General features: G+C 49.3%; 10 protein-coding genes across 10 annotated transcripts; 4 read left to right on the top strand and 6 right to left on the bottom strand.

The window, feature by feature from the left end:
• Nucleotides 1–175: 175 nt before the first annotated feature.
• Nucleotides 176–958, bottom strand: FIESC28_10165 (uncharacterized protein; the record flags this gene model as incomplete). Its single annotated transcript, XM_031164300.1, has 1 exon — nt 176–958. The coding sequence occupies one exon, from the start codon at nt 956–958 to the stop codon at nt 176–178; it is 783 nt and encodes a 260-aa protein (XP_031011677.1).
• A 3,718-nt stretch (nt 959–4,676) lies between these two features.
• On the top strand, nt 4,677–6,386 carry FIESC28_10164 (uncharacterized protein; the record flags this gene model as incomplete). Its single annotated transcript, XM_031164299.1, has 4 exons — nt 4,677–4,754; nt 4,823–5,110; nt 5,178–5,222; nt 5,271–6,386. 4 exons carry the CDS (start codon nt 4,677–4,679, stop codon nt 6,384–6,386), a joined length of 1,527 nt encoding a protein of 508 aa, XP_031011676.1.
• Nucleotides 6,387–6,841: 455 nt separating this feature from the next.
• Nucleotides 6,842–8,227, top strand: FIESC28_10163 (uncharacterized protein; the record flags this gene model as incomplete). Its single annotated transcript, XM_031164298.1, has 1 exon — nt 6,842–8,227. The coding sequence occupies one exon, from the start codon at nt 6,842–6,844 to the stop codon at nt 8,225–8,227; it is 1,386 nt and encodes a 461-aa protein (XP_031011675.1).
• Nucleotides 8,228–8,350: 123 nt separating this feature from the next.
• FIESC28_10162 (uncharacterized protein) lies at nt 8,351–10,412 on the bottom strand (the record flags this gene model as incomplete). Its single annotated transcript, XM_031164297.1, has 3 exons — nt 8,351–8,518; nt 8,570–9,899; nt 9,949–10,412. 3 exons carry the CDS (start codon nt 10,410–10,412, stop codon nt 8,351–8,353), a joined length of 1,962 nt encoding a protein of 653 aa, XP_031011674.1.
• Nucleotides 10,413–10,962: 550 nt separating this feature from the next.
• Nucleotides 10,963–14,820, bottom strand: FIESC28_10161 (uncharacterized protein; the record flags this gene model as incomplete). The annotated part of the gene is made up of 2 exons (XM_031164296.1): nt 10,963–14,666; nt 14,718–14,820. 2 exons carry the CDS (start codon nt 14,818–14,820, stop codon nt 10,963–10,965), a joined length of 3,807 nt encoding a protein of 1,268 aa, XP_031011673.1.
• Nucleotides 14,821–16,480: 1,660 nt separating this feature from the next.
• Nucleotides 16,481–18,053, bottom strand: FIESC28_10160 (uncharacterized protein; the record flags this gene model as incomplete). The annotated part of the gene is made up of 2 exons (XM_031164295.1): nt 16,481–17,872; nt 17,928–18,053. The coding sequence occupies 2 exons, from the start codon at nt 18,051–18,053 to the stop codon at nt 16,481–16,483; spliced, it is 1,518 nt and encodes a 505-aa protein (XP_031011672.1).
• Nucleotides 18,054–18,421: 368 nt separating this feature from the next.
• On the top strand, nt 18,422–18,893 carry FIESC28_10159 (uncharacterized protein; the record flags this gene model as incomplete). The annotated part of the gene is made up of 3 exons (XM_031164294.1): nt 18,422–18,444; nt 18,501–18,533; nt 18,605–18,893. The coding sequence occupies 3 exons, from the start codon at nt 18,422–18,424 to the stop codon at nt 18,891–18,893; spliced, it is 345 nt and encodes a 114-aa protein (XP_031011671.1).
• Nucleotides 18,894–19,242: 349 nt separating this feature from the next.
• Nucleotides 19,243–21,030, bottom strand: FIESC28_10158 (uncharacterized protein; the record flags this gene model as incomplete). The annotated part of the gene is made up of 2 exons (XM_031164293.1): nt 19,243–19,709; nt 19,758–21,030. 2 exons carry the CDS (start codon nt 21,028–21,030, stop codon nt 19,243–19,245), a joined length of 1,740 nt encoding a protein of 579 aa, XP_031011670.1.
• A 2,429-nt stretch (nt 21,031–23,459) lies between these two features.
• On the top strand, nt 23,460–24,882 carry FIESC28_10157 (uncharacterized protein; the record flags this gene model as incomplete). Its single annotated transcript, XM_031164292.1, has 3 exons — nt 23,460–23,472; nt 23,528–23,632; nt 23,684–24,882. The coding sequence occupies 3 exons, from the start codon at nt 23,460–23,462 to the stop codon at nt 24,880–24,882; spliced, it is 1,317 nt and encodes a 438-aa protein (XP_031011669.1).
• Nucleotides 24,883–25,297: 415 nt separating this feature from the next.
• On the bottom strand, nt 25,298–26,198 carry FIESC28_10156 (uncharacterized protein; the record flags this gene model as incomplete). The annotated part of the gene is made up of 2 exons (XM_031164291.1): nt 25,298–26,068; nt 26,121–26,198. The coding sequence occupies 2 exons, from the start codon at nt 26,196–26,198 to the stop codon at nt 25,298–25,300; spliced, it is 849 nt and encodes a 282-aa protein (XP_031011668.1).
• Nucleotides 26,199–27,491: the final 1,293 nt, after the last annotated feature.

Raw genomic sequence — 27,491 nt, 5'->3', positions numbered from 1 at the left:
AAAAAAAAAAAAAAGACCCAAGCCTTTCGCCCAGACGCCGAGGTATCCCCTGGTATATGATGATTTTGAAGCCTCTGAAAGATCCTTCCCAACAATGACGCACCAAACCTCTTTTCCTCCGCCCATATTTTTTGTGTATCCCGATTTCCGTACCCATTTAGTTTGTCGGTCTTGTTTACCAGCACCGCAGACTCTTCCAGAAACCATGATCCTTCTTCCCACCGACGTGGTCGCCCTGGAGGGTCGGCCCTCGCACTCCTACGGCACGCTTCTCGTTTTCGCTGTCGGTGGGCAGGGGCGTCAACGGCTTTGTCATACCACGCGCATTTGAACGTGCTGAGTTGTTGCCAGCATCGGCCTGTCGTCTTGCCTCGACCACGCGACGTACAACCAGCGCAAATGTCTCCTCGATGTTCACCTCCAGCCGTGCACTCGTCTCCATGAAACCACAACCGCGCTTGCGCGCCCATTCGAGACCTTGAGCTGCAGGAACCTGTCTGCTCTCTTGCAAATCGCACTTGTTGCCGGCAACAAGCTTAACTGGAGGGATGGTGCGGGAACGGGTGTCGTGGCCAGAGCGTAGACCAGCGCGGCGTGCGCGGTCAGCGTTATCGAGGCGGGTTTCTGCCTCCATGTCGATAAGTTCGTTGAAGTGTTGGAGTGCATCCAGGGAGTCCTTGGAGGTGATATCGTAGACAAGCAGGAAAGCATCAGCGCCAAGGTTGGAAGACGCCCACATGCCTCGGTACTCCTCCTGGCCGGCTGTATCGGTAAGGGAGAGGTGGTATGTAACGCCATCGATGCGGCGCGTCACACTGTAGGAGTCCTCGATTGTTGGGTCATAATCTGAAGTCCATTGCGAACGAACAAGGCGTAGTGTGATGGAGGATTTACCACAGCCGCCGTCACCACAAATGGTGATGGATATAGGAACGGGCATTTGTGTCGGGGCAGTCATATCGAATGCTACGCTGTGTCGTTTATGAGGTGATCGAGTGGTGAGTATGCTGGAGAAAAGAGAGGGAGACTGGTTGTGCAGTCGGTTGTCGCACAGCTCTAGCTACCGAGATGATGTAGGCACCGGAACGTGCCAGCTGTGGAGGGAGCTAAGAGATGAATGGAGCTCTTTAGAAACGATCTAGAAACGGGCGCGTCGCTAAGGGCTTTGGGGTACGGTGGTGTAAGAACCAAGGTGGTAGCTTATTCCTGGTTGTATCGTCTTATCGTAGTGGGCAGTATTTGTGTAGATCTGGATATGGATCCGTAGCTCGTATCGTTATGATCGTGGTAATCGTAGTCGTGAACTGTCGCAATGCAATTCTTTGCGAGGCGTGAGCTTTGATTTGAGTGTAGGTATCGATTGGATATGATATAATATGAAAGTAAGGGTCGATGCTGAGGCGTAGCGTAATGCAGTATGATGTTATGTGAAGTGATCAGACAGCTCTGAGGTCCGAGTTTCTGGCCAGATAATTCTAATGGAAAGGTTGGAAGAGTTTGGGTGGGCGTAATGCGGTAATAGTTCCTTTGAATGAGTGAGAGGAAGAAGAGGGGTTTCTATTTCTGAGACAGCCCAGTCCAGGGTGAAAAAGGATGACGAATGGATTGATTGAATGGATGAGTGAGTGAATAAATGAACGAGTGGTTGATTGATTGAACTGATAACCTGGCACAGAAGCAAACAAGTTCCCTTGTTCCTTTTGTCGTTGTCCTTCTTGTCTGTCTTGAGGGGAAGTTCGTCTCGTTGGGTTGCCAGGGGTCCTGGGTGCTTGGGTACTGTAAGGCAGCTAGCTGATGACAAGTAGTGACCTGGAACCTATGGAAGAGGACGGGAGAGTCGTTGGTGAAAGGAATGACACAATGAAGAGGCAACGGAATGACTACCTAGGAGAGGGAACAAAGAAAAAATGACAGAATGGAAAGAGTAGCGAGGGGTTTGTTCTTGTTTCTTTTTCACTTTACTTTTTTTTCTTTTCTCCCTCTCTCTTTTCTGTAGGCTTTTGCGAGATGCTGGACAGCTCGGTCATGGTTCCCCCCTGGTAGCGGGAAAACGGCTGAAGGTGCCGCGGCCCAAGTTCAAGGCAAAGGCCTAGGTTAGAGGTAGTCTAGGCAGGGTCCCCCCGTACGGTACTGCACTTGTAGCGTACCGTACAGTTGCTGTTAGCTGGTAGCTACTACCTGGAAAGGTTGGATAGCTACCACCTAGCGCCAGGGCAGGGCAGGGATTGTGCGTGGACGTTTGTGGCGTTCCTCTAGTCTAGGTGCCTTAGTCTAAGGTCCAGGGCGCAGGGGTAAAAGGTAAAAAAGGATGCATAAAAATGGTGTCTCGATTTGGGCATCAGCATTAGCAGTTGGCATTGGCATTAATCTTAGCTGGGTTTTTGGTCTCCGGTGGACGGACCTTTATGTGATCTGCAGATGAACAGGTGAGGGAGATATAACCTGTTTTATAGACGCTAGATTTTGTATGATATTGCAGAGGATAATTACTGTCATCACGTATCAACTTTATGATCTTGTCTCTTCTTTGTCGATACAGAGAGTAATTACTGTATTGGACAGTCACTTGAGTGGCTGCCCACCATCCCGAAAAGCTGGTATGCGAGGATCCAATGTGATAGGCAACCGAGAAAGTACCTGACAAGGGGTGGATGTGATCCATGGCTGGGGCTGTCTGTCAACCAAAAAATCAGGGGGATTTCAGGCACTCACTCACTTTGCTCTGCCCTTTCACAATTTAGTCTACGCGAAGATCGATTTCCTCTTCAGGCTTCTCTTCTCCCAACGCGTCAGCCATCCTGTAGGCGAAGCCCCTGTTTATCCAATGGTTGTCCCGGTCTGCATTAAGCTTTTGGGATAAAAAAACGGCCAAGCCATGATCCCAACGGCCGAAATGTGGGGAGACGAGACGAGACGGGATGAGGAGGAGGAGAGGTGAGAGCCTTATCGAATGGAAGAGAAGCTGTTGTCTTCCATCGCCTGAGGGCTGCAGGAAAATGTAGATTGGTCCGATCAGTTGCAGTTGCAATCAATGTGGAGAGACAAAAGATGTGAGTGTGAGTGTGAGAGCACATGCAGATGCACTCGATATCAAGTGACAAGCTCGCAAGCCAAGCCCATCAAGAAGCAGAGTCAAAGCCTAAAATCATGAATCTGTATAGAGTATCGAAAGAGAATATGCATGCATGCAATGCATGTGCAACGGAAGAGCGGCATGCAGTAAAGTGATGTGATGGCCTCGTCTCTATCTGTATTATTCTCCGCTATCGGCCACAAACAGACAGATGCTGTTGGCTTTGATGTCCTATCCATGCCCATCAAGGATGGATGGATGGCTTGATACTGTAACCGATGTGACTGAGATGGTACTGTGATAACGAAAACCCTTGCCAGATCCAATGACAATTTGATAACCTTTAACCTTCCCCTTTGGTCTTTCTTTACTCTACATAGGTAGGTACTTATATGATTCATCCGTTGTCATTTATGGTGGTTAGGCATCATTCCCCACGCTCTAACGTTTAATCAATAAGCTAAAGAGATGGCTCAAGTTACTAGGCAAACTTATCCATCAAGCTGGGCTCGTATCTATTCTTAACGCTGCACAACTCTATCGACAAGCTCTCGGTTCTTGTTCTCTCGCCGCATAACTAAAAAATTGAGATCGAATTGGCTTTGACTTTGGCGCACGGACAAGACCCGATGAATCAAAATTCATAACTCGTCTCATCATATCATTACGAGAGTTTGCCGTACTCTGTATCCGTACTCCATACTGTACCTGTACCTGTACTAGAGGCTCGAGCTATGGACATTGTCTCAGTTATATATGATCAGTGCGGACGAACTGAACTAATTACCTTGTCCCATCCGAGTCCGAGTCCATCCATGTCAGCGGCATAACAATGCCGCTTTCTAAATTTTCACAAGGGTACAGATAGCCAGGGCAAAGAGAAAAAAATCTTCACGGGCCTCGTGATCGCCAGGTCTCAGACACACGATCTGAGACTTTTTTTTCCTTAGGGGTTCCCATGTGGAAATAAAGCAGCCTCAAATTGGTGGCTGAAGTTAACGACCTAGATAATGGCGCGATCACGGGAAAGACACGGCCTGGAGCCCAGGTTCAAGTACGAGGCTGTAGTTTAAACTCCAGAGATGAGAGAGTTTGAGAGACAAAAAGAAATTGTACAAGGGTTGTTGGGTTCGAGCCAATTGTTTCAGTTGTTGAGCTGACAAGACCCTGAATGCATGAAAGATTTCAGCTCAGGCCTTTTCCGTCCATCCGGGTACTTGGTAAGCTACCCTGTACCTTGGCCAAGATTTAACGAAGCCTCGATTCCTGGATCAAGGAGTTGATGATATTCCCTCGAGCTAAGGTAACCTAGTTAGTGTAGATAGTGTTGAGCCTCAATTGCTAATTGTCCATGGACTGACTTCCGGAAAAGACTCGGTAGAACTGAGATCATGTTCGAGTCACGAGACATGATTGAGTAATGAGCAAAGAGTTTATTCGTCTGCTCTTTTCCGAGTATCAGAGTTTTTGGATGACTTGACAAACTTATAACTGTATAAAGAAGTGCATATATATCAGAAGATCTCTTGTATTAGATATACTGTCTTGCATCTGAGTTTGTATGCTATTTGTTACTTTTTACCTCATCTAAACTTACGCCACCATGACTGTAACCAACAGCAGCAATGGGAACCCCTCCATGACCAAAACCAGCCTCCATAGGGCTGAAGAAGTCAACGATGTGAGACAAACATTCATCCATTCTCCAAAACCATAAAACTTGATTGGTCGCTGACGTTACACCGCCAGCTTATCGATGCTGTTCGTGGTCTCATCGTACCCTACATTAAGGCAGCTGACGATGCTGCGGCAGACCGCGCTACGGGAGACATTACAGCCAGTTCATCCGGCGTCAAGGACAATGTTCTAGTCGACTTCCAAAAACCTGAGCAGCTCGCTCAGCGCCTCAAGTTCTCTCTGCCGAACAACGGACAAGGCAAGGATGGTTTGTTGGACATTATTCAACAGGTCTTGAAGAACAGTGTCAATACCTGGGACCAGGGGTTTCTTGATAAGCTTTATGCAAGCACCAATGCGGTATGTTATGTACCGCTTACAATACCCTGTCTGTCCTACACGATATGTATGCTTATCACAATAATAGGTTGGTGTAGTATCAGATATGGTCCTCTCTGTTCTCAACACCAATGTAAGTGCCACCGCTCATTTCTCGACAAACCCAACTGACACTTGGTAGCTGCATGTTTTCCAAGTCTCACCTGCTCTTACAATCATCGAGAAGACAACAGCCAAGACACTGGCTCACCTCTTCGGCTTCACTGGAGCGCGAGCTGGTGGTGTTTCATGCCAAGGTGGAAGCTCTTCCAATCTGACTTCTCTCGTCGTTGCTCGCAACACTTTGTTCCCCGAGTGCAGAAAAGAGGGCAACGGTAAACATGACTTTGTGATTTTCACAAGTGCTCATGGTCACTATTCGGTCGAGAAGAGTGCCATGATCTGTGGTCTTGGTTCAAACAGTGTTTGGCCTGTTCCTGTGGATGAGTTTGGATGTATGAAGTCCGATGCCTTGAGGGAATTGGTTGTCAAAGCCAAGTCCGAGGGCAAGACACCGTTTTATGTGAACTCTACAGCAGGAACCACTGTCATGGGTTCATATGAGCCTTTCGAGGAGATTTCCAAGATTTGCAAGGAATTTGGTCTTTGGATGCATATCGACGCCAGCTGGGGTGGCCCTGCTATCTTCTCGTCAAAGCAGAAGCACAAGCTCAACGGATCTCATCTTGCCGACTCCTTGACGGTAAACCCCCACAAGATGATGAACGTCCCTGTCACCTGCTCGTTCCTCTTGGGTCCTGATATGAGCATATTCAACAAGGCCAACAGCACTGCTGCTGGCTACTTGTTCCACACCAACGACGGCGGTGACTTCTGGGACATTGCAGACTTGACACTCCAGTGTGGTCGTCGTGGCGACAGTCTCAAGCTTGCATTGGCCTGGATCTACTACGGTGCTGCCGGTTTCGAGAAGCAAATCGACCATGCTTTCGAGCAGGCTGCCTATCTAGCCAATCTCGTCAAGCAAAGCGACAACTTTGTCCTGGTCTCGCAAGATCCTCCCCCTTGCCTGCAAATCTGCTTCTACCACGCCCCTGGAGGAAACTTGTCTGATGACAAGGAGGAGAACACCCTCCGAACCAAGACAATGGTTGAGAAGATGATTCTTCGAGGATACATGGTAGATTATGCCCCTGGACCCAAGGGCAGTTTCTTCCGCGTTGTGGTCAACTGCCAAACCTTGACAGGAACTGTTGAAGGTCTCGTTAAGGGTCTTGAGGAAATCGGATGCGAATAGAAAGTGCCTATATAGAATAAAACGACACATAGATTAGAAAAGGGTAGAATCAATGAAATATTAGCTTAGAAGATAGAAGACTTATGTGTATTTTACCGCGATCCATCGCTTCAGATAGTGCTTATCCTACTGTTAGCATCGTTGACAACATGTTGGTTATGTAAGTCTTCACACATACTTCGCACCATTTCACAAGATCTGGGGACATTTGATAAAGCAACCTCATTCAGTTTTCTGCCGAAACAAATTAAAACAAGATCAAAATCACACAATATGAAATAAAACCCAGGAAAGATATCTCGAATCGGTGGCTGCTTGATGATTTATACAGGGTAATCAACACGATAAGCTTATCGGCTATGGTTCCACTATTTTATGTATATCTCTACCAGCTTCCAACGTCACGAGCATCGCGTTCTCATCCTCATTTTCTATTGCAGATCTTCTTTATCACAATGCCGCCCAAACGCATGACAGCGAACCCGGTGAAGCCGGCGCGATACCGCGCTGGTAAGGCCACGGGTGTAGAGTCCGATTCCGACTCTGAAGCCAGCGAAAACGAAGAGACTACCGAGCCCGCGCTCCCTCCACCACCAAAAGCAGCCAGCGCAGGAAAGATATCATCTGGAAACTTGGGGAAAGTCGACCTTGATGCCCGACGAAAAGAAGCGCAAGCTGCTGAAGAACGGAGGATCGCGAAAGAGAAAGCTGAGCGTCTCGCCGCTGAGGAGGGTTTCGTAACAGAGGAAGAGGAAGAAAGCGAGGAAGAAGAGGACGATGACGAGGAGGAAAGCGAATCAGAGGAGGAGGAGAGCAGTGAAGATGAAGCGCCCAGAAGAAAGATGATGCAGCTCAAGTTCGTACCGAAGAACAAGAGAACCACCAAGGACCCTGCCCAGGAAGCCGAAGAAGCACGGCAGGCCGAAGAAGAGGCTCGCAAGAAAGCCGCCGACGAGCTCGTAGAAGAGCAAATCAAAAAGGATCTGGCTGCGCGCGCAGCAGGCAAAACGCACTGGGTCGACGACGATGCCGAAGCTTCAGACGTGGACACAACAGATGGGCTGGACCCAGAGGCAGAAGAGGCAGCTTGGCGCGTCCGAGAACTCAAGCGCTTGAAGCGTGCTCGCGCTATCATCGAGGAGCGTGAGAAGGAGCTTGCGGAAGTAGAACGCCGACGTAACCTGACCGAGGAGGAGCGACAGGCCGAGGACGAGGAATTCTTGGCCAAACAGAAGGAGGAGAAGGAGGGCAAGGGCACAATGGCCTTCAAGCAACGTTATCTACACAAGGGTGCCTTCTACCAGGAAGAGATGAAGGAAGCTGGGTTGGACAAGCGAGACATCATGGGCAGTCGCATCCAAGACGACGTGCGGAATCGCGAAGCTCTTCCAGAATATCTGCAGCTTCGAGACATGTCCAAGCTGGGTCGCAAGGGTGCAACAAAGTACAGGGACATGCGCACTGAGGATACTGGACGATGGGGAGATATTGGTGATGGTCGCAAGAGAGGAGGTGGACATTATGGTGACGACGAGCGCTTCAGACCAGACGATGACCGGTTTCGCCGCGACGAGAAAAGTGCCGGTGGCGCAAACGCTATTCCTCTTGGTGATCGCAAGAAGGATGACCGGAGGTCACGAGATGATGGATATCGGGATCGAACAGACGGGGATTCTTACCGCTCCAAGGACGACAACTACAGCCGACGAAGGTCACGATCGAGGTCACGATCGCCGCGGCGTGATAGGGATAGAGATGACCACCGGCGCCGCAAGCGAAGTACGTCGCGCGATGATGAGCGTTATGACAGTGACAAGAGACGTAAGGTGGACTCCAGGTAGACTGTCGCCTGGCCTCGATATACTATTAATAATACCCCCTAACACAACTATTTGTGCCATGAATCTTGCTTCCTCTTTTACATTTCTCCTTAGATTACATATAGCTTTGCACTTGTCTATCCTCTATATCCTAACAATCTCAACACGCGCACGGTCAAATATCTGATGGCCCATCATTGCATCGCTTCCACCGGACACTGAGGGAGGATATAATGCCATGCGTGCATAGGTACCTGCGCCACGACGCTTTGAGAGATAGCCAGGGTTGATAAGGAGGACACTTTCAACAACCTAGAGCACAGTCAGTAAAAGAAAAGCCGAGTCGGGATTGAGAGAACATACCTTTGCAAAAGGCGGCAACAAGCTAGGAACAATCATCACGTCTGGTCTAACATTAACCATTTCGCCGAGCTCCAGGTAGCTCAGATCTAGTACAGCACCGGTAGCAACACCTTCTTCTGTACCAGTTTTGGGAAGCTTGGAACGGTCTGTAGGGGGAAACAGTGGGAAGTAATGTCGCTGCTCAACCAAGTATCGACACAAACGGCCCATGAGATCGAGACCAGGCTGTGTTCCATTACGAGACACAACCTCCTCCGACCGTAGCTGAGAGAGGATATCCTGTGATGAAACACCAAGCACGACCTCATTGATCGATAGAGTCATGGGATTTGTGACGATGCGGACAGCCTTAGGAAGACCGAGTTCCTTACGAGGAATGGAATCTTGTGGCCACGAGACGTGTTTTGAGAGGACATCTCGGACAGAAGGGACGAGGATGATAGTGATCTGGGGGTTGGAGGATACTAGGCGATTGAAAGCAGGAGCGACAAGGTACTTGAACACAGTCGACATAGTGGCCGTATCAGGGTCATAGTTTGCCTCTTCAGGAAGGTCAAAGTCGCCCGTCGCAATAAGAGGATGGTCGATATCAAGAAAGGGACCCGTGAGGATGAGCGCATCTGCATAGGTATCGCCTGCTTGGCTGCAAAGCGCATGAAGGGGCTCGAAATCAAGGTTATCATCTGCAGTATACGGGCCGGAAGCGTATATAATGTTTAGAGGCGCAGGCTCCGAATCCTCGTCCATCGCATCAGGGCCTCCACGGAACCTCTCTCGGTGCGCTTCGAGCGCAGAGGGTGTCGAGGCAGCGCTGGGAAGTAGAGGCATATCAATAATTTCCTTGACAACGAACTCGCTTCCTGAGGCATTGGTTCCTCGCAAAGCAACAATCTGACCGGGGAAGAAGCTCCAAGAGCGTATGCTTTCCATTTTCAGGGGTACTCTCAAGCCCATACCCGTTCGTCTTGAAGTCTCCAGCACCATTGACGCAGCATTGAGCTTGCCCTCTGGCGAATCCGACGCAATGCGTCCAACGGCGACAATCTCAGTGGTACTTTGCGCTGCAGCACTTCCAAACTCGCTCTCATCGATCTTGTGATGTTGCTGGACAAGAGACATAAAGTTATCAATCCGGTCATCGAGAATCTCGCTGGCTTCGGAGAGCTTCATAGCCAATGGCTTATATCCTAGTTTCTTCTGGTCTGAGGCGGCTGTGAGCTTCACTCGGGGTTCGGAGAAGGGTGCCATTGGTGGTTCGGCTGCATTGAGGCGGTCGTTCAGAATCTCTATTGTTTCTCCTGGGTTTGTTCGATCGCTAAAAGATGTAGTCCTACAGTTTGTTAGCACAAGGAGAGTTTCAGTCAAGTGCAGGAACATACTGGAGTCCATTCAAAGACTTAAGCTGCTCGTTCATCCCCGTAGCCGGCGAGCTCGTCAAACCCTTGGGTGTATCAATCTTCTTTTTGATGGCACTCCCAGAGCCCCTATTCAACTTGCTTCCCGAAGAGGGCGTACTGGGAACCAGCCCATCGAGCATCCCAAAGACATCTCCGCCCTTGTTGCCACCCCTCGGCGCATTGGCTAGCTTCCTTTCCGTCTTGACGTGCACTTTTCGATGGCTGTTTTCGAGCTCGTCCTGGATGCTCTGCTTCAGGTTGCGTAGAGATTCGAGGTTCAAGGCCTGGGCATCGATATCGAGCTTGATACAATACGACTCCCACTTGAAGTAGAGATCCTCGGCTGACAAGCCGTGTAGGCGCATGATGGATTCCAGCTCGCTGAGGACATCGGGCTCAAGCGGCTTGTTGGGTGAGAAACGGTCTTGGATTTCGGAGTCGGCCATGATGGGCGACGATTGATATGACTTGAAGGCAATTGGTGGCAAGGTATAATTCTGATACGATCTCAAGTCGTATCTTTGGTTCGAGGAAGATCGTCTCGAGCTGATTAGAATGTTTGGAGGGGCCTGAAAGTGGGCGCGGTGAGACGCGTCGTATCATAGGCAACTAAATCCCAACCGCGTTAAGTGGATGGTGGATAGGTAGCGATAAGATAATTTTACAGTGCAAGTTAGTGCACACACAGTCATTCTTTGGAGCGTCACGAAGAACAGTAGGTACTGACATAGAGTAAAATATTTGTATTTATTAACCATTCATTGCACAAGTGACCGCTATTCGTTTCTAAACATGCCATTTCTAAGCCACTATCGAGGTATCATGTCCGTAATCTGAACAGCAAGCGCCGTTGCTTTCGTGTCTTTGCAAACCCGCCAAAACGCCGTCTAGTTGATATGTACTTGTTCAAAAAAGCAGTTTCCGTCATGCTCATGATGTAACTGTTGACCAACAGAGCTGTAAAAACATTCAAAACACGCTTTCATAAAACTCTTGTTACTTCTCCTTCTCGTTTGTGGCCTTGTCGTCTTCGACACCACCCCATTCACCCCAGACATTATCTGAGCCGGCATAAGAGAAAGATAGAGCACCATCCTTTGTTGGAGAGCTCTGCATGATGCCGTCGGTGCTGAGGAAATTGCCAAACTCCATCATGTTGGTAGGATCCGTGTCGAGTAACGGAAGACTGGAAAAGTCGAAGTTGGTGTTGTTCACGTCAAAGTTTGGCTCAGACAGTAATTGTGTGATGGTTCTGCTCAAGGGAGTATCAAGAACACTCTCCAGTTTGTTCTCTAGGTTCAGTCGCGGGCTGCGCCTAACGCTCGCGGGACTTTTTGTTGGTGTTCGTTGCAGAAGCGCTTGTTGACTAGGAGAGAGCAAATCTCTCACGGATCGAAGAGATCGTGAAACACTCCGCGAGACACTTCGTGTAATGGGTCGGTGGCTGGGTGTCGGACGAGTAGGTGTCTTAAACAGTGCTGAATCCGTGTCAACCTTAGATTTTGGTGGCGGTGTAGAAGGGCGAACAGGGCTGTTGAACAGCGCCTCTATATCATCGTCGACAGGTCCATCATTCTGAGCCTCAACTGAGGCATTCTCTTTGCCAACAGCTTCCTTGTTATGCCGACTGTCGGTGGTCTTGGCCGCATTGGCATTGATCTCTCCCAAAGTCTTCGGCGTCCCTTCTTTACGGGGCGAAGGGAAAAGCAACCGTCGCGTGCTCCCGAGTTCTTCGTCAAGGTCCATTTCGATTGGGCTATCAGCTGTTCCAGTACCCCTAGAAACTCTCGAATGGGACGATCCCGGGGCTGACTGGCTCAATTCTTTAATATGTCGTCCGTCATCCGCCAGTAAAGTGAGGACATTCTGCATGACAGTGTCCTCATTGACAACTGTAACTACTGAGTGCGCATCAAATTGCTTAGGAGATGACGGGCCCAGAGGATCTGTAGCAGGATACACTTGCGAGGTCATAGCAGGCACCGAGGTACTCTTAGTACGAGATCGCTTCGCCTGTGAATCGGGACCTGCAGATGAGCGCTTCTTTCGACTCTGTCCAAGAAGACCAAAAGCGTTGTCCCACTTGTCTTGCGGGCGATGATTGTGGTATTTGGCGATCCAGATACCGCAAGGATTGCAGAGAAGCTTCTCTGACCATTTGCTGCGGTCATCATCATTGCCGAGTGTCTTCTTGATAAGGCGGTGAGTCAAGGGCTTCTTATCCTCATCGCGTTTTAGGATCTCAATAGCGGTAACTCGTCCAGGCTTCTCTGAGTATTCCACGTATTCTGGGATTCCATCATGCTCCTGCACCCAGATCTTGCGCCAAGTGGGTGTTTCAATAGCACCGCAATTGGTGCAGAATGGGGGCATTTCGCCAGCGGCAATCGCTAACTCGAGCCGTTGTTTGATCGAATCCTTCTTGACTTGGTTTTTGTTCGATCTGCAAGGCGGGGAGGACGGCATCGGAGGGAAATCGCTCTGTGGGAATGGAACTTCTCGGAGAGTTGGCAGCAGGTTAGTGACCGCAGATGTCTCGCATGGTCCCACAGGATCACTGGCAGCCACCATTGCGTGGATGTTGGCCGATTTTGAGCGTCGAAGACAATCGGGAATCTCTGTGGAAGCACGGGGTTCTGCTGTCATAGACTGGGAAAGTGACGATGGCTCAAGCGGCTCGCTGGCTGGCACAGAAGGTAAAGCTAAGGCTCCGGTGGATTGCGAGCGGCCGAGCTGTCGCGGTGCTCTTGGTTTGGGTCTGATTGAGCCAGTACTTAGTTTTGAAGTAGGTAGAGATCCTTGAGTAGATTGATTAGTTTCAGTTGAAGCGGTAGGCTCAGAAGAACTAGAGACAGCGCGCACTAATTCAAAAAGTGCATCATCTTCCATGGCTCGGGCAGGTTGCTCATTCTGTGATTGAGTAACATTCGCCGGCGATGGTGCAGATACAGGTGCCGGACTGTTCCTCTCAGGAGCGTCCGTCGTGGGAGGAGGTGTTGGGGCGAGTTTTGGTGGCGGAGGTCGTTTTTGCGGAGGGTTTCGTGCTGGTCGAGGTTTAGGGATCTTCTTCGCAGTAACAGGGTCTGATGGAGGAGGAGGGGCGGGGGTTGATGTTGGTTGAGGAGTGTTGAAATTTTGGATATGGACAAGCCCCTGACCGTCGGGACCATCTTGAATACGGAACACTTGGGTATGAATTCCCGTACGATCAATGTCTTCCGTTACTTTCTGGGGTTGGTGCTGGCGAGATTGGCTCTCCTTGGCTGGTTGCTGGACAGGTTCATCAAACAAATCGTCGGTCTCGTTATCCATAAAGCTCGATGCTTGCCGTGGCAGTGACGGCATTGGGGGCAAAACAGGACTGGAAGGGGGAGGACTGGACCGCATGAAAGATGCTGTGGGTGGTAGTGGAGGAGAGGAACGCATATCCTGCGGGCTATCCTCTGAGAAGGTCGGAGTCTCAACAGGTGATTCGGGGGAGCGGCCATCCTCTTGACTTGGAGACAAGGCACGGAGAGGCCTTGGGGGAATCTGGTTACTCATAGCAGCGCCCAGCTCTTTTCGCATTGATGATTCCCTCCGAGGTTTGGGTCCCTTTGGGCCACCCTGAGCAGGACCACCAATAGGCCCTCGTTCTGGGACGGGGGTAGGAGCTCGAGGAACTTCTTGCAGATGGTTTCCAGCAACCGTCTCGTTACTTGCAACAGGGCGGAAATTTCGAAGAGAGCCAGCGGTGCTGGCGGTGACACGCAGAGAATCAGGACCAGAAGTAAAAGGATTGGGTGCAGCCTTTTCGACTTTGGTGGGCTTGGCCCTTTTCTGAGCAGGTCCTGATCCACCATCCTCGCCCTCTGTGCCGTCTTCGTAACCGGATGTGTTGCCTTCTGCAGGCTTCTTTCGTGGTCTACCACGGGGGCGACCTGTTGGCGCTCTTTTTCGAGAATTTCTGCTTGAGGGCCTGGATTTTGAAGTTGCCGTGGTTGCTCCAACGACGGGTATAGGAGCTATTCGCTGAATGTCTGTTCCGGAGTTGACTTGCTCCAGATTTTGGCTAGCAATCGAATTCCTGCGTTCGGTTGTGCTAGCCATAGGTCCTCCTTGAGATAATGCAGGAGAAGCTACTCTAGACACATGTGCTTGGTGTCCAATATTGGGATTTGACTGAATAAAAGAGTTCCATTCCGCACCTGGCGTCATGGCAATTTCAGTCGGCTTTGCCTGCTGTAACGGGGCAGGCTGGAAAGAAATTTGCTGCATCTCCATAGGGTGCAAGTCAACGGTCGGTTCCGGCCTTAGAATTCTACCTGCGGCTGTAAACTTTAGTTTGACCTCCAGTGTCTCACGGTTTCCTCCACTAAAGACAGCGAGAACGTTTTTGGTAACACGTCCAGTGACCATCTTGGGCAATTGGGCCATCCAGTCATTACGCATAGATTCGAGTGCCCAAGACAGCATGCCTTGTCCGACTAAAGGAGTATCTGGTTCCGAGTAATCAAGTGCGTAGATTGTGAAGTCACCTTCGCCTTCCTGGCTCGAGAGTTCGGGGCTGCAGTCTGTGACTGCCTGAAGGCAAGCTCGTAGGTCGACAATGCCGATGGAATTGGATTCGTCGAGGGGAACTGTCTGCACATAGAGGGTTTGTGCTGATCGAGCGAGGCAGTTGACTTTGGCCTCCTTATCGAACGTGTAATGCACCTTGACTGCAATTCAAGTTAGCGAGGCCAAAACCCAAACGCAGTGAGTTTACATACGCCCCATAGGTCTCACTTGAACACCCGAGTCGTTATTCTGCTGCATCATCTGACCGTTCTGATAGCAGCCGCCTTGAGAGGCATTGGGTGTTTGGGAGGCCATGGCGATGATTCCCCGGAGGGAAGAGGTCAGGAATGGCCGTCAAGGCGTCAAAGCTGGCAACCTCGTCGTATATGTAAGAATATCGTGTACTTGGTATGTAGAAGAACAAGGTCAAGAGGAGAGTCGAGAAGAAAAGAAGCAATCAAGCAAGCGAAATGTGTAGTAAAACAGTGGAGATTGCAATGATGCGTACTCCGTAGTGGGGAGGTTCAATGCTTGAACTCGTTGGCCGGGACGTGATAAATTCAGATCTGGGAGGCGGGCGTCATGTTCGTGACGCGCTTTAACCCGCCAAAGTCGCGTCGTGAAGCAGTGTGGATCAAGGTTAAAGTGCCTGCCGATCGACTTGCGCGCTGGCTAGACAACGCGAGAGAAAAAAGGAAAGATTGAAGGGGAAACCGGATTAGGCAGTTTAGATGTTAGAGTCGTGTAGAGATGAAGAAAAATCTGGATCAAACCACAGATTCTCGCCAACACCGAGATACTAATATTTCTTGCAGTCGTGTTGTGATGCAGGCCGTATAATGGAGGTCGTGTTGGATCTTCGTAGCACTGCCAGTACCTGGAAGATGGAGGGTCGCCGTGTCACTTCAGTGGTTGATGCGTTAACGACCCCTGCGGGCTCTTTCGGGTTTAGTGGCTGCAGCTCAATTGGCTTTTTTTGGTTGTGACGTGAGTTAGCGCAGCCCACTTTCTCACCTTCCAGACCTTTACGCGGCCGGTCGATGGCGGGGGTATCGGCAGATAGACCCACCTATTCCGGTGCGGACCCGTCCCGTGTTTCTTCTAAAGCCGGATGTCTCTGGCTGAAGCTGAGCTGAGCTGTCACGTGATGACAATCCGATCTTTCTTCTTGTTTGATCCCAGCCCAGGGATGCCGCACTTCTGAAACGGTACGTATCTTTCTAGTTTGTTAAACCGGAGTGTTTTCTCAGGCCCTTTCGCTTTGGCCAACTTGATAGTTGTCGACCTGGCTTTGATGACGGGAAAATCGGTCAAGAATGAGAAAGAGAAAGAGAAGGGGGGCGAAGATGTCTTGTCTTTCTTTTGAACCTGTTCATAGGGCGGGCCTTCGTCCCTTTTATATTCTCGACTATAGCCCGAGGTCATCTTTGAACTGACCGAACATCTCCTACATGAGCTAGTCTGTCTATATCAAGATGATGACTCTTCTCGTGTTTTCCGTCTCTCTTTAACTTTCTTTTTGAAGTTGACGCCACCTTCATTGTCCTGCCTGTATCTATCCGCTGGTAACTCCGTCTGTATAACTCAAGTTGGTGTTTCCCCCACCCACCCTCCATCATAGACTAGGTACCATCTGCCCCTCCTTATCTGGTGGTAGTAGGTTTATGCCTTGGTAAAAAATAATTGAAGCTTTTCAGCGGTCGCTTAATATCTCATCATCTTGAATCTTGTTGTTTGTATCTCAACCCCACCCGCGTTATCTCATTCGTTACGCCGTAGCCATTCTAAAACCACACTCATGATAGTTAATCAACCTTATCCAGGAGTTTTACCGCCATCAACAATTATCATTCACATTGTCAACGTCGTCTTGATATCATCGCATTTTTATCTATCAACACACGCACTACGTATTGAACGTTTCGTAGTGACTTCTAATTTTACAAATTATCCAAAAATGCTAGCATTTGTAGATTTATAGTCTGCTTCCAGGTGCAGACTCTTCCCTCAGCCACAAAGCCTTGCCTTTATCGTTCACCGCAGTCTTGCGAGAGATGATCTCTGCGACGACTTCGGAAATGCCTTGACGACCGTTGCGGGAAGCAACAATCTTATTAGCCAGCTCTTCCTGGGTGTAGGTACCCTTAGAGAGAACCTTCTCGATCTCCTTCTCAGTAGGCACACCAAGCTCCTGATGAGGGTACTCCTTAAATGTACGGTCGACGAAGAGGGACAGTTCTTCTTCGTTGTTGTAATCGAAGAAGGGTTTGGCAACGTTGGTACCGCCAACGGCTTCAAGAGATTCGGGGTTCCAAGTTGGTTCATCCTTTCGGATAAGCAGAGCTGACACACCCTCCGTAAAATCAGGATGCTGCATGAACTTGGTAGCAATCTGGTGCTCCCTCTTAAAAGTCTCGGCGATATCCCACTCGCCACCAACACGCATCTGGCGCAGAGCGACGTGCACAGCTGTGGGTGATCGCCTGTGTAGAGTCTTGAGCTGCTTCTGTGCCCATTCCTCAGTAGGACCCCGCTCAGCTTGCAAGGCAGCAATGATGTCACTAATGGTGTGCCTGTTGAAGCATCGGTCAATCGCCTGACGGATCTCGCCGCTTAGGGTCATGGGCTGGTCATAGGGGAGGCCTGTGCAGAATTCCTCGAGAGTCTGGTTGATGAGGGCCAGGCGTTGAGGCAGAGCATCGCTGTCTTGGAACCGCAGTTCAGCCAGACGTGCCTCGAGATCAGGCAAGCTGGTTGAGTGCAGGTAGTGGGTGGCAATACCAGAGTAAAAGACGTTGGGACCGCGAAGTCGCTCGCTGGTAAGTGCCAGGTAGGTTCCGACAGATCCGTTCATTCGAGGGAGGAAGAAAGAGGCGCCGACATCGGGAAAGAAGCCAATCGTAGTCTCAGGCATAGCAAATAGAGTGTTCTCGGTCGCGATCCTGAAAGGAGCATGAGCACTCAGGCCAACACCACCACCCATAGTGACGCCATCCATAAAAGCGATATATGGTTTCTTGTATGTCGCAATGTAATGGTCGAGTTGGTATTCGAGTTCAAAATATTTGGCCGAGTCCTTCCACCCATTTTCCTTGTCCTCTTGGTTGAGTCTTGCAAGTGCGGCAACATCACCTCCAGCGCAAAGGGCCTTTTCGCCCGCACCCTTCAAGACAACAACATTGGCGAGATCGGACCTTTCCCATTCAATCAATCTAGGCACGATTTTTCGAACCATTGAAGCGTTAAGAGAGTTGAGCTTTCGTGGCCGATTGAGCATGATGGTTCGCAGGCCATACTTGCTCTCGAAGACGACATCGTGAGGTTCATCGTGTTCCTGAGGCTGGACATTCTTCGCCGCGGATGAAACCTAAATATTCCAATTAGGGATTTGTATTATCAACAGCCAGTCTAGCTATCCTTACATGTCGAGCACTAGGCGAGAGGCTCAAAGTCTTTGCTTGCTGAACCATATTGAAGCTTCTTAGAGAGCTTTGAGATGCGACGTTAGCTGCAGCACCAGCTCGGGCTGCAAAAGTTCGGAACGACATTATATTAAGGGAAGAATTGACGATACGCCCATGCGATCGACATGCGCATCGACGAGAGGAATGAGGGGGTATATGATGGCCTTGGAGTCTTGTCCGAGGTCCGCGGCAATGCTTTTTCAAACCTCCGCTCCAAACCGCCCGCAGAGCCAAAAATTGATAGCAGCCACACTTTGATACGGTAGTGGGATGGTTCTATTTGCTAAGTCAGGAACTGCGTCACCTGACCAGTCACAGCTCGTGAATTTGAGACCCACTCCCATGTCCAATCAAAAACGTCCTGCCCCAATCGTCAACTTTTCGAGCTCTCTGAGCTTCAGCCTTGCGTGCCGCAATACAACATCTCATCACCACCAAACAATACCATCAAGATGTCGTCGGACCCTAAGATTCAGTACGCCTCAGCACACCCGAACTTTTTCATTTAAGCAAGGCTAACATATTATTCAGGGAGCTTCTTGGCAAGCCGCGAAACGAGCTCACGTATGTGTTCCCCGATAATTGCTGGCCTTCCAGCCCCGCGACGAGTTAACAATTGCTAACATGGTGTCCAGCGAGTACGAGATCGCTCAACTCGAAGAGTACGAGTTTTCCGCCGGTCCTCTATCCATCCTCCAGACTGCCGTGCGATCACACGTTCAGGTCCTCATCTCCATCCGCAACAACCGCAAACTCCTCGCGCGCGTCAAGGCCTTCGACCGCCACTGCAACATGGTCCTCGAGAACGTCAAGGAGATGTGGACAGAGACTCCCCGGCTAGCGGGCGGCAAGAAGGGCAGACCAGTCAACAAGGATCGGTTCATCAGCAAGATGTACGTCTACCCCATACCCGTCACCGATTAGCCCCCTGTGTCGAATGGCGGTGACACTATTTTTGGGCACCGATTGCTAACTGCATAATAGGTTTTTGCGAGGCGACAGCGTTATCCTGGTTCTTCTAAGCTAATATTCATTTACCGCATGATATTGGAGGGGGTGAGGACTCGATTTTGAGAATGGGATGTTTTGTATGTCTTACAGGCAAGGCTCACTGGGACTCCATAGGCGTTGAAAACATGATGATTTTCGCATACAAACGTTCTTTATTACGATGTGATTATGGCTAATCGAACACTATTAACATGCTGAAATTGTTCGGCTTTCATTCATATTTCTCGTGATATTCCAAATGCGAGTTAGAACGACTATCAGGCTAGCCGCTCAGGCCAAGGAAGAAGCTGGCCAGTCCCCAAGCACCGGGGTCAGGAACCTCTTGATATCCACTGCCTCCAATATAGACTGTTCGGCCCAGACTGGCCTGCATGCCCTTGGTCTTGTTTGCCCCTTCTAGTGCTGCCTCGGCTGCCTTCTTGACATCTCCGGTCTGGTTTAATGACTCCACGAAGGGATGAAGAGCGTCCACCAAAGTGCGGTCGCCCGGCCGCGCGGGTGTGTACCTTGCAAGGGCGTCGCTACTCTTCTTGAGAGCTTTGGCCCAGACTTCAGGAGAGGCGTTGCCTGGAGCGAGCTCACGAAGAGCGTTGACCAGAGCATTGAGGAAGATGGCATATAAAGCACCTGAGGTACCATCCATGGCGGTTTCTACGATTGCCACAATGGAAGCCAGGTCCACGACAACATCGCCAGACAGAGGACGCTCTTCGATATGCTTGAGGATTGCTGCTTCATGTCAGCATGTGGGTATCGAACCTGGTTTGTGAGACTTACCTTCAGCTCCTCTCTTCAAGCCAATTCCACAGTCACCATCTCCAACAACAGTGTCGTAACGTGTGACCTCAGGCTCAGCATCGATAACCTTCTGCAGAGCATTCTTCAACAACGCTTGCGAAGTACCTGCATCCATCTTCAGGTCACTCGGCTTGGCATCCTCGGCTGCACCCACGCGACCCGTCCTTGTGTTGGTGTTCTTAGCCTCCCAAGTGCTTGTTTTGATAGGCGCAGACCAGCCAACGACCTCACTGGGAGCATCAAGCAGCTCAATCATGCTCGGGGCATTGAAATCGGGTGATACCACGTTGAGCAGAGAAATACTGAAGCCAAGACCGTTGAGACTGGTCATGTATGTGCCGCTGAGTGTTCTCACAGGTCGAATATTGTACTTGGACTCGAGTTGACTTGCGACTTCTGCGGTGATGCCACCCATCTCGAGAACACTGACTCCTCCCAGGTTGTTGATCATGAGGACGACCTCTTTAGAGTTGACGTTGACGAAAGCTCGGTCTTTGTCACTGGTGTCAAGCAATTGCTGAAGCATTTTACTGACAAGATCAGGCAATTCGACCTTTTCGCGTCCTGAACCAGGCTCGTTATGGATACCCATTCCCAGTTCTACCTCATCTGCTGCAAGGCTTCCTTCGGAGTCAACCTTTCGTCCTGGGACATGGACATGCTCAAGACTAGCTCCCACACTGACCAGGTTATCTGCAGTCAGCTGGGCAATCTTGGCTACCTGTTGTAGAGGCTTCCCTAGAGCAGCGAGGGCGCCAGAAATCTTGTGGACAAGAACAGTACCTGCGATTCCACGGCGCCCAACCTTGCCAGCCTTTGCGCGACCAACTCCAACATCATCGCCTACAACGACCATCTCAACGTCGAGACCCGCGGCCTTGCCCTTTTCAACGGCCATGCCAAAGTTGAGGACATCACCGGTGTAGTTCATGACTGTGACCAACACACCTTTTGAAGTGTCGACGCGGGAAGTGATAGCCGTGCGTATTTGCTCTGCGGAGGGGGAGGCAAAGATGGTACCAGCTACAGCAGCTGAGAGCATACCTTGGCCAACCATACCGGCGAAGGAAGGCTCATGGCCGGAGCCACCACCTGAGATGATAGATACTTGAGGTTTGGCATTGGAATCAGGACGACGGTAGATGACTTTGAAATCTGGATCTAGAGCAACAGATGGGTTGGTAAGAGTAAGACTGTGGAGAGCTGAGGAGACAAGGTGGGTAGGATCATTAACAAAGTGTTTGGCTGACATGATGACGACGGAGATGGAGATGGATAGTCAACCAGAATTATAGAAGAGATGAATTAGATGTTAAGCTATTTAATCAAAGTCTGTTTCTCTGCGTGATTGAGTCCTCTTAAATAAGGTCTGCCAAGATCAACTGTCATCAATTGGCAATCAAGTTAAATCAAATCAGGCGAGGGAGAGATTCCGTTTGGCTGTTGATGGGTGATGGATGAAGCTCCGAGTGGGGGAATCGCGGGGTTTGCAGGCGGGGTTTAGGAACTGTGAGGAGTTGAAGCCGGGGTACGGGACATGTCACGGGGAGGAATCATCCATGGCCATTGACTATTTGGGTTATGAACTGGTTTACTTGCCCACTGTAATGGCATGTGGTTGATGAGTTTGATTGTCATCAGACTTGGAGAAAGTGGGCAAAGTGGAATGACAGTTGTCGATGGAGTTGATGGAGTTGTTGAGATGCAAGCGAATCCTATTATGGAATATGAACTGAGTTGTACCTTAAGTTAATGAAACTCAGGAAGAGAATCCGTCTTATTGCTGCATGAGGATTGAGTGCATCCAACTAACGCAGGCTCAAGTCTACAGTACTGCATGTATGTACCTTGTGTAAATGCATGTCGATCACCTGTTTCTTGAAGCCAAGTTCCGGTCCATCCAATGGTATGTCAAGGAGACATATCGATGTTTGAAACATTCGAATATCGGGTTGCTACTTTAAGAATCAACACCGGATGACTATTTTGGTGCTAGTGACTGACGTTGTGATGGTCTGTTTTGCTTGTATTGAAGCTTGTGTTTAAGCCACCGGGTATTTACTACAAAGGTGGCAAAAGCAAATACCAGAAACAAATCAGATACGAGATTCAGTCGTAGTGTGTCAATTGACTCAATTCTAATGCGCGTATGGGCAGCTTGTCGTGTCTTGCTGATCACAAGTTTTTTATAGAACACCTTGCTTGATCATTTGAATCGCGATCACCACCTCTAAGTGATAGATACGGCATTTTCTTAGCTTCATTCTGAAACGGCGGTTTTAAGCATGAAAACAAAGCTTGTTATGGATAAAAGAACTCATCTCATTATGTCTACGCGGCCACGGATATGCGCGCCTGGTTAGACATAAAATGCTCAAGCAGGGGCAATTCGACAGGGGATAGAGAGTACCTTGGACTCCACTGATACGGATACAGTGCTATTAGCTAGTCTAGTCTAGTACCTGAACGCTAGACTAGAAGTTCGGGAATAAAATCATGACAGAAGCCAAGCAGATTTTCTTCGCTAGACATCACATCAACGTTGGAAGAAATTAAACTGCCATTCCGGCTTCCGGCTTGGCTGTTCGCTTATTCAACTACCTAGTGTCTTTTTCTTACTCTTCTGCTACAGAGTACAGAGTATCAGACAAATGTATGGATGGTTGTCCTTGATAAATGATTCTCGATTCTCGGTGGAATTAATGAAATTCTCCATAGTTTTTAACCCGCTCTTCAGGTAATGCAGAAAAAGGGGATCGTGATGTTTATTGGATCATGCTACTCGCGGAGCCGCATTTATTCAGGAACTGCTACAACTGCACTGTCAGAGGTGAGACGATCATAATCAGATACTGTCTAGACTGTGCATTGCGCATTGTGCCTTGCGCGTCTCTACCTAGATGACCTGCAATAGACCACTCTGTAGGTCGGTAGACAGTTCAAGACAATCCTCTCGGACTCGTAGTTCGTCACTAAAGACCGAATGCTAGAACAAAAAGAACCCCTGACGATCCACCATCCCTCCTCCCATACAGACTCAGCCCCAACGAGGTATCGCCAGCCAATTGGCTTACAATCTTTCTCAGTGATGGATTTCTCTCGTGGGCAATTTCATTTCCAAAGGACCCTTTCACCTCGTTTCTCGGTGGAGTCTCGCTGACGCATCGTCGAACATCAGACTATCAATGGACGTCTATCAATGGATGTCCATGACCATGCCCGGCCTTGACCATGTCGATGTCAATGTCATTGTCAGTGTCAATGCCCACAGATGGACAGGGCAAAAACGGGGTACAGTAGTCCATGGACCATCAAAGTTCTCCCCGTGCCCAGTTTTAGAAAGAAAGAGGATCCTTTTTCATCTTCCATATACCCATTTCTTCTCTATTCTCTATTCCTTCTCTACTATTGTATTTCGTTTCGTCCCTCTTTTGTTAATATCCATACGTGCTGGCTCTACCATCCAATATCTTCAACTATTATCTTGGCAGCGCGTCTAAGCGGAAACTTTTCGATCTGGTCTTGGCGTCGAACAGGGTCTAATTCGTCTATTCTTCCATCCCGTCTTGTCATTGTCTTGGTATTCGAGCATTTTGATTGATTGCCAAGATGCGATCGCTACTGCAGACGACTACTGCCGTCCTTGGCTGGACCATAGCAGCAAACGCCTACGAGGTAACAATGGATGACAGCAGTAAGTTGTTATTGTTTATGATGAAAAGGAAGGGCCATTTACTAACAATTACCAGAATCAATCAAGAGCGCAGCCAGCAAGGCAGCAAAGGGCCTGACAGGTTGGTACACAGGAATGAATCCAGGCGACACACCAGGAAACTTGCCAGATCCTTACTACTGTAATTATCCCCTCATCACAGCATAACGATATTTATACTGACTCTTAAAAGGGTGGGAGGCCGGAGCCATGTTCGGTACTCTAGTTGACTACTGGTGGTTGACAGGAGACGACACATACAACAAGATCACAAAACAAGCCCTGATTCATCAAGCAGGCCCAGATGGCGATTACATGCCCGACAACCAAACCATGACCGAAGGAAACGACGACCAGGGCTTCTGGGCCATGGCCGCCATGTCAGCAGCTGAGCATGCATTCCCGGATCCCCCCGAAGACACCCCCGGATGGCTTGCTCAGGTCCAGGGTGTATTCAACGAGTATGTCAGTCGCTGGGACGATGAGTGGTGTGGTGGTGGAATGCGCTGGCAGATCTTCAAGTGGAACACCGGTTACGATTACAAGAACGCCATCTCTAACGGTTGCTTTTTCAACGTCGCCTCTCGTCTGGCGCTGTACACTGGTAATCAGACTTACGCCGATTGGGCTGAGAAGGTTTGGGACTGGCACACCAAGGCCGGAGTTGTCACCGACAAGTTTGAGGTCCTCGACGGTGTCCATATCGGCAAGCACAAGGACGCGGTTTGTGACGATATCGACAAAACACAATGGTCTTACAACACTGGTATCTTCCTCCACGGCGCTGCCACCCTTTACAACCTCACATCCGACGACAAGTGGAAGAAGCGCACCGACGGTCTCCTTCAGGATGTTTTCAACAAGTTTGTCAAGGACGAGATCCTTTACGAGCAGTTTTGCGAGCCCCATAAGCAGTGCAGTCAGGATCAGGAGAGTTTCAAGGGTTACCTCGCCCGATGGTTGGCTGCCACCACGCAACTGTACCCGGGCACCAAGGAAAAGATCATGAAGCTCCTCAAGACAAGTGCCCAGGCCGCTGCCAAGGTCTGCACCGGTTCTGGACAAAACTACAAGGGTCCCTCTGGTACAGCGTGCGGCTTCTCCTGGACAACGGGCACCTTCGACGGCTCCGTCGGCGTGGGACCCCAGATGAACGCGCTCTCGATCTTCATGTACAATCTTGTCGGGGATGCAAAGGGACCTGTTACGGCCAAGACCGGAGGTACATCCAAGGGTAACCCCGGTGGCGGTAACGCTGATTCTAATAACGAGGACGGAAAGCCCAAGCTGAAGGATATCACCGGGGCTGACAAGGCTGGTGCTGGTATCTTGACTTTTCTCTTCGTGGCTGGTGTAATTGGAGGCGTTTCTTTCCTCGTTCTCGACTTTTAGATATACAGGGTTTCAAGATGAAGGATTATGGCGTCGTGGGAAGATTTGCGATATCTTGTTTTGTTCGGGCGTTATGGATGCTTTAGAATTTTGGATACCTTTATTCGTATTTGGCCTGAGACCAAGTGTAACGTCTATCAAACTGCAAATGATTATTGAAATTCCCGTTAAGATCTACTCGGCCTTCTATGACATTTGTAATACGTGAGCATTTGTAATGACTGTCCCAACAAAGATAGCATGAGAGCATGGTCAACTTCATAAAACACTATAACATATCCATACTGGGATCTGACAATACATCTGTAATGCATCCATAATCATACATGCCGTTCCTTAAATCACTCGGGCAATCCCAATACTCAGAACCTTTGTCTTCTCATTCCCTTGAATCTTACATCCAAACCAATTCTCATTACAACTCCTTCGGGATCCCTTGCTCATCCCTCGACATCCTCGCATACTGCGTCTTCAAAGCCGGCACATCAGCATTAACGAGGGTATTTGTCCATTTCTCCTCGTCGCCCCCTGTCGTCTTCACCGAAGCCCGTCCCATCATGACAGGATGACAATTGACATAAATGTTCTCATACTCGTGTGCAGGAACAGAATACGTCTCGTGAAAGATTCCAACATGCTTGGGCTTCGTCTTAGTCATAAAGTCCCACGCTTTACGATGATAATCACCGTGGGCGAAGCGGTGCAGACCCTCGACGTCGCGGAAGTAGTAGATGATGAGGAGCGAATTGTTGCTACTGCGTTCGTCACCGCGCCAGGTCGAGGATGTGAGAAACCCGTAGTCGGTGCGGTTGCGGTTGAGCTCTTTTTGCATCGCTGTGAAGTGGACGTTCATCTCGTCAACACCTGGTGCTGCGAGACCGAGCGGGTGGTTTATCTGGAATCCGAGATGGAAGACCACCACTGAGTTCGCACCAGGCTCGTTACCAAACGAACCAGTAGGAGATGGTAGTTGAGCAGTTACGCGGCCGGGTACAATGCCTTCATTGAACTCATTTGGTTTTGGGATGCGTACCACTTGAACAAGAGTGGTGATGAGAGAGTTGAGAAGAACAGCTGCTGATGGAACAACAGCCCAGTGGAAAGGAAGAATAGCGCAGAGAACTACTTGTATGAAGCATCCAATAGCAATAGCCACTTGAGGCTTGAAGCAATCTTTAAGCAAAAACTGTATGGTGTTAGTCAATGACTTGGAGATGGAAAGAGTGGCCATCGCTTACAGCTAAGCCGCTTTTTGAGGGGAATTTAAATGGCTTGGGGGCTGGATTCAGCTTGGGTTGGAACTCTGCGTTCTTCATGTCGACAACTTGTGGATTGAATTCTGATAGAAGGCTTTGAATGAAATTGAATGAAGCTATTGATGAATGTCTGAGTGATTGTATCGAACAAGGCGCCTGGTATTGGATATATATGCTTGTCCTTTGAAAGCGATCAAGACAGTACCAACAGAGTACGGCATCAATGACGAACGAACGCGCAAACTTGCAGCTGCAGCTTCACCAGAAAGAAATAGTCATATCATGCACCAGAACTATCACCTGCAAGACGATTTCCTAGTCCGGACTCATCTTGGCTTATTCGCATTTCGCACTCGCTTACGGGAGGGTACGTACTTTGCCAACAGAAGACCAGAGACAAAAGAATGCGACCTTTTTCGGTCTTTCTTTTCTCCCGAGTTATAAAAGTCCGTCAGTAATAAACTCGGCCTTTGGGCATGAACATCGGGCTTCTCAATTCACCGCTTAGAAACTCTTCTCCTATGACTTGCTGCGATCCTGAGTGGTATGTGCATACAACTAACAGCCCGGTCAAACTCGGCTATCTTAACTCAAGTTCCGGGCAGCAATACATCATCATCACGGGATATTGAAACTACTGATCTTGACAAGTCATCTCCAACTCAGTGTAACTTCATGTTTGATCTTCATCATCTCGTGCAACGTGAACGATTGTATCACTTCGGAAGTACTTCGAATCCTCTCCGCAGTCTCGGGCTCTGTAGTCTCCACGTCCGAACTCATAGTGTTGCTCCTCTACTCCACCATCGCCGGCTGCCCTGGCAACGGATCAATTTAACTTGAGCCCAGTCTTTCGATCTTCGATTGACGCAAGACACGCCAAGCACTCGATCTTAGCTGGAAGATATCTAATCCTGGAACAAACTACTAAACGGTCGGCTTTAGTGAAGTGGATATACTCCAGCTGAGAGTCGGTCTTGTTTAAAGTGACAGAGTATGAACCAAAACAAAGTCATTATGACAAAACTGTTTCAGGAGATTTGTGGTAAATATTGAATATAAATTGAATTGACTTAGAATGCGACGATTTTGTAGTCGTCACTCATGAGGATCGTCTCACTATCGTAATCCCAACACCAGGAAACCAAATTGCAGAATGTACACAGATACTCAAGACAAATGCCTCAAGAACCTATACACAAGCCGCGAGTAAAAAAAAAGAGACAGTCCCAAACACGCAAAAGCAACAAAACAGTTAACTCTCACAAAGCGCAGTCCAAACAATCCTTCAAACATGCCAACAGCTCATAAAGAACTGCCAGCTAATACAAGCAATCCCATAGATGCTAAATG

The sequence above is a fragment of the Fusarium coffeatum genome, assembly GCF_003316985.1.
Source record: "Fusarium coffeatum strain FIESC_28 chromosome Unknown BRIP53273_contig_286, whole genome shotgun sequence".
NCBI classification, from domain to species: domain Eukaryota; kingdom Fungi; phylum Ascomycota; class Sordariomycetes; order Hypocreales; family Nectriaceae; genus Fusarium; species Fusarium coffeatum.
The sequence above is the reverse complement of the archived record's forward strand: the minus strand, read 5'-3'. Positions and strand labels throughout refer to the sequence as shown.